Source organism: Quercus suber, unplaced genomic scaffold (genome assembly GCF_002906115.3).
Source record: "Quercus suber isolate HL8 unplaced genomic scaffold, Cork oak 2.0 scaffold_644, whole genome shotgun sequence".
Lineage (NCBI taxonomy): Eukaryota > Viridiplantae > Streptophyta > Magnoliopsida > Fagales > Fagaceae > Quercus > Quercus suber.
Window position 1 is genome coordinate 239,148 of NW_027070085.1, and position 5,230 is coordinate 244,377.

Sequence of the window (5,230 nt, forward strand, 5' to 3'; positions counted from 1 at the left end):
GTAAAGTATAATAGCTTTTTTTTTTTTTTTGACAAGAAAGTATAATAGCTTTTATTCCAAAAAAAAAAAAAAAAAAAAAATTTTGTATATATTTACATATAAAAATAAAAATAAAAAATTATGAAAAAATAATAATAATTAATATTTAAATAACTTTTTTTATTTTCTATAAAAGTGATATAAAAACTTTTTTAAAATAAATTGTTAATCAATGTCCTAAAAAAACTCAATAACATTTCTCTAATTAGTCCGATAGAGTATTATTTTGTGTTCATTTTGCTATTCCCCTAACTTCACTACTTATTGGTTTAAAGCCTTATTTATTACCTATAGGGCATTGGTTTCTCCCTCTAACTTGCCACTAGTTTCTACCATTTTTGTTTCTAGAGGAAAAAAAAAAAATCCACAATTTTTTTTTCTTTTTATTCTCCTGTGAACTAACATGACAAGTTTCTCGAAAACCTACGATAAAAAAGAACTAGGAAACACCAAGATATTATTTTTGGAAACCGTTCAATATTTTCGGTTCAGGAAAAATTGAAGGCATTTGACTTATGAATTCCATTAATTCCACTTTTCCCCCTAAATATAATGTCAAGAATTTTTGGCTGCATTAAGAGTACACACTCCTAATTTAAAGAGCTGGTGACAACAAAAAGCCAAGCAATTTGCACGATTGCCATTCTCATACTCATCATTTCCAAGACACAATGGTCAATAATTGACACTAAACTTCAAAACCAACCATTCGCGAAATTTAAGCTAGAAAACAAAACAATAGAACACACATAATAATTACAATAAAGTAAAATTAATAATTATATTAACCCAGATCTAGGGGAATAGCTAAATATAAAACAAGAAACTTTTCTCAGTAATTTTCACTACTCTATGACCTTGTAAAAGGGAAGGGAGGCAAAAAAAGAAACAATTTTGAGACAATGAGACCCAACCAATAGAGAGAAATTCACCAACAAAATTGAGAGATTTTTTACCCTTAACCCCAAATTAACCTCAAAAGTAAAATAATAAAAAACCTAAAATATCCCAAGGCCCTTTTTCTCTCTTTTTCTCATTAGTCCAATACTCATTGCCAATCCGTACAGTAAGTTTGATTCATTTCAATAAAGTGGAGCTCTTTGTGGTGTTCCTTTTCGACGGTTCATAGCCGAAATTTCGGACACGGGTGAACAAACCGGCCGACACGCCGATAAGCTACTCCTTTTCTTCCTCACAATCTCGGTTGTAGCAGTGCAAGCAAGGGTCCTAGAGTCCATAGTTCCACCACCATAGCCACCTGAACCAGACGAGGTTCGGCTAGAACCGGCCGGTTCAAGAATGGAATCAGGGGTCATTAAACCGTCGTCTGAACCCGGTTCAGGCAAGGACATGATTTTGCAGTCATACAAGTAATTTGAAATCCCACCTGTCGTCCTAATGAGATAATCAATCTGAGAAAACAACAAAAAATAAGAGAAACCCAAGTGAGAAAAAGTGGAAATATGAAATGGGTATGTGTCAAAATTGAGAATTTTTCAATTTTGTGTAGGAAAATTCAAAATTTAGAGTCTGCATGGTAGACTTCGATGAAAATTTTGAAATGTTAGTGTAAAAGAATTGAGTATGAGTGTGAAATATAGATGAGGGAAGAGAATCGAGAAGTCAAACACTGTGTGAGAATGAGAGAGAATTTTTAGCCTTTTTTTTTTTTTCTGGGTTGAGTGAGAATTTTGAACTTTAGTTTAGGGCATGCAAGAGAGGGACTAAAAATTAACCTTGCAGGAGAGAGAGCAGAAGAGGTATGGATCTTGTAGGCTTCTGTCACAGGTGCTGCAAAAATTGCCGGAGCCCCTGAAGTTCCTAGTCTGTGGCCTGTGGTGCAAAAACACCACTTTTGCACTGTTTGTTGTGTATGACTGTAGAGAGAGAAAAGTTAAAGACTTTTTAGTAGTACTAGTACTTTCTAATGAAAGAATTATGTAAACCAGGGAAAAAAATGTTTAATTCAACACAAAACCATAAGTTTATGAGTGGGTTGTTGTTCATATTTCTCAGGTTTGTTAACTTCTTTCTGTTCCTTTGAAACTTTTCACAAAGGCAATGGTAGTGCAAGGAAAGAGACTAGTGAAAAAAAACCAGCTGGTAAATTGGAAAAAAGATGACAGCTTTAAACATGGGGTTCCTCTCTCATCTTCAATTCTCGAATTCTAGTCCAAATAAAGTCACAATCTTCTCTGAGCAACTCTAGGACTAGGAGGAGAAGAGGAAAAAGACATATCAAAAGAAATTCAAACATGTAAAATTTCTTAGGTTTATTACTTCCATCTAAATCAATCATGTGCCTGCTTTTTCCCCCTTTTTTTTTAACATCGTATGATATTCAAGTTGTGGACCATGATTTTTTTTGTTTTCAAGAATTTTACTTACCTGAACAAAGGCACAATCCATCAACTTAGCAGCATCATCCAACCTTATAACATCGTTGTACACATACCTTCTTATCTGAAAGACAACACAAAATTAAGGATTAAAATCAGACATGCATGAAAAAAGTAAGGTCTTTTTTTTCAAAAAACCAATTGAGAAGTTTCAAAGAGAAGAATTAATTTTGTAAGAAAGACCTGCAGGAGTCGATGAGAGTGGTGAGGGGACAAGCAGTGAGGGCAAAGACTGATGCAACAGTCCAAGCAATAAACGTTCTTTTCATTCTTCTTAGCCCCTTCATGAATTATGCAAGCGTTGTAGAACTTCTCAGTGAGGAGAACCTCAAGCCACCGTGGTAAAATATTTGAAGCAACAAACTGTGAAAAAACCACAAGTATAACAAACAAAGTTCAATTAATTTTCACAACAACAACAACAAAAAGAAGAGAGAGAAATTTTGGCCCACCATGTTTTTCTTCTAGTTGTATTGGTTTCAATTTACAAGAGAGAGAGAGAGAGAGAGTGGTTTTTTTAGACAGGGCTTCGTTTCAAGAAGATATTGGTGGAGTAGCCATTACCAAAGAGAGAGAGAGAGAGAAAGAGAGAGAAGTTCAAGAAAAGAGAAACGGCGCCTGGCAAATTGAGAGACCAGAGCAGTGTTACTGTTACCAATGAAAGAGAGAGAGATGGGATGGGCTGGCCTCATTTAAAAGAAGAGGGTGTGTGGTGCGGCAGTGGGACAGTACTAGTTTTTTTTTTTTTTTTTTTTTTTGAGAAAGGTACTAGTACTTATTGAACAGTATTTTCACTATTTTGCACAATTGACTAATTTATTATAAGCAAAGTAGAGAAACATATTTAATGTAATATATAAATGGGTTTGCGTTTCCTATCTACTTTCTATTGCTCTGTGTACTGAGAGATCCCATGTCCCGAAAACCCTAACCAAATGCTTCTTTTATGAAATGGAATTGTTGGCTAATTGGCTCTCTCTCTCTCTCTCTCACTCTCTCACACACACACTCTCTGTGGCTGTGCTAAGTGCTATATGACAAGACAATAAGTAGTGACTTTTCTCATTTCTCGGTGGAAAACGGTAAAAAAAGGATGCAAGCTGGAATGGAGCTTTGAAAATGACCATTTTTTGAATATGGTCATGCCAGTTTTACCCATAATGCTTTCTAGGATGTGCCCATGTCATCCTCAAATATAAAACCAGAGAGTATAATGTTATTGCATATTCTTTACCGAAAAACAAGGGGTTTGATAGATCATATTTGTCAATGACTCAAATGGCATACAAGAATCAATGTCTTGTTAAATTTCTATGGTTATTGTTAGCGCAGTAAGCTTCAAACGTGGACTTTGTAAAAGTGGCATGATTGCATATTGAAGACTTTATAGGAGTGACAGCAAGTTTCTCTGACCTATAATATAAATTTTGAAGGCAAAGAATACTTACCCAAAAAATGTAGAAGAATCTTTTACTATTATAGTTTAAATTCTCTATGTGGTGGTGGGCTAAATATTTAAAGAAAAAAAAAAGATGTTATTCAGAAAAAAAATTCACAAAAAAATTGTGGCACGATTGCATATTGAAGACTTTGTAAGAGTGACAACAATATTCTGACCTATTCTATAAATTTTGGAGGCAAAGAATACTTACCAAAAAAATGAAGAGGATCTTTGCTATTAGAGCATCCATATTGGCGAAGTTATAAATTTAACAATTTAACACCACAAAAAAATTACTTTATCTATTATATCATCTCACTTTACAAAACACCCAACATTAGTGGTTCTATTATACCTTTTAACACAATAAAATAATACAATAAATACAATAAAATAATATATTTACTATAATAAACAACAACAATCGTCACCAACACAATAAAATAATATAACTTTTAATTATATATATATATATATATATCTTCTCTATATAAAAAGCGGCTATGCCGCTAAAGTGCTTCAGCACTGTGCACTCAGTGTGTTTGCACTGTGCAACCATTGTAGTGGCAACAGTGCTTTGGTGAGGTACTTTTTTTTTTTTTTTTTAGTCTCCCATTTGTATTTTTTTTTCTTTACATTTATTTTTAGTTGTGGTTGGTTACAGTCTCATATTTTATTATTTTATTTTGGCTTGTAAGAAATTAAGACGTCAATAATTGTGAAAATATTGTGAAATTTATTGTGTTAGTATAACAATATATATATATATATATATATATCAGCTTACTTAAATATTTAAAAGGAAAAATAAAACACAAACCGATTACTTGAAAAAAAAAAAAAAAAAACTTTAGGCACTATAGATACCGTGCCAGTTGAATAAATAAAAAACATTACACAATAAGTGTTGTAAAATTTTCTTAAAACATTTATTTTTAGTTATGGCTGGTCACAGTCTAATATTTTATTATTTTATTTCAACTTATAAAAAATTGACACGTCAATAATTCAGAAAATATTGTGAAATTTGTTGTACTAGTAGAACAATATATAGACTAGCTTACATAAATATTTAAAAGAAAAAAAAAACTTTAGGTATTATAGTTACCATGCCAGTTGAATAAACCAAAAGCACTGCATAATAAATGTTGTAATATTTTCTCAAAACATTTATTTTTAGTTGTGATTGGTCACAGTCTCATATTTTATTATTTTATTTCGACTTATAAGAAATTGACATATCAATAATTGTGAAAATATTGTGAAATTTGTTATGTCAGTATATATATACCAGCTTACATAAATATTTTTTTAAAAAAAACAAGCTGATTACTGAAAAAAAAAAAAAAAA

The 5,230-nt window shown here is 31.9% G+C and overlaps 1 protein-coding gene across 1 annotated transcript; it reads right to left on the reverse strand.

Annotated features, from left to right (window-relative positions):
* Nucleotides 1–795: 795 nt before the first annotated feature.
* Nucleotides 796–3,149, reverse strand: LOC112010762 (protein RGF1 INDUCIBLE TRANSCRIPTION FACTOR 1). The gene is made up of 5 exons (XM_024043116.2): nucleotides 2,891–3,149; nucleotides 2,622–2,801; nucleotides 2,428–2,502; nucleotides 1,776–1,916; nucleotides 796–1,451 (listed from the first exon to the last, which is right to left on the reverse strand). Exons 1-5 carry the CDS (start codon nucleotides 2,891–2,893, stop codon nucleotides 1,122–1,124), a joined length of 729 nt encoding a protein of 242 aa, XP_023898884.1. The 5' UTR covers nucleotides 2,894–3,149; the 3' UTR covers nucleotides 796–1,121.
* Nucleotides 3,150–5,230: the final 2,081 nt, after the last annotated feature.

Bases quoted from the DNA above. Each gene is read 5' to 3' on its own strand.
- LOC112010762 (XM_024043116.2), bottom strand. The intron at 1,917-2,427 runs GTAAGTAAAATT...CTCTCTCTACAG, and splicing joins TGGATTGTGCCTTTGTTCAG to TCATACACAACAAACAGTGC. The intron at 1,452-1,775 runs GTTAATTTTTAG...TTGTTTTCTCAG, and splicing joins TCTGCTCTCTCTCCTGCAAG to ATTGATTATCTCATTAGGAC.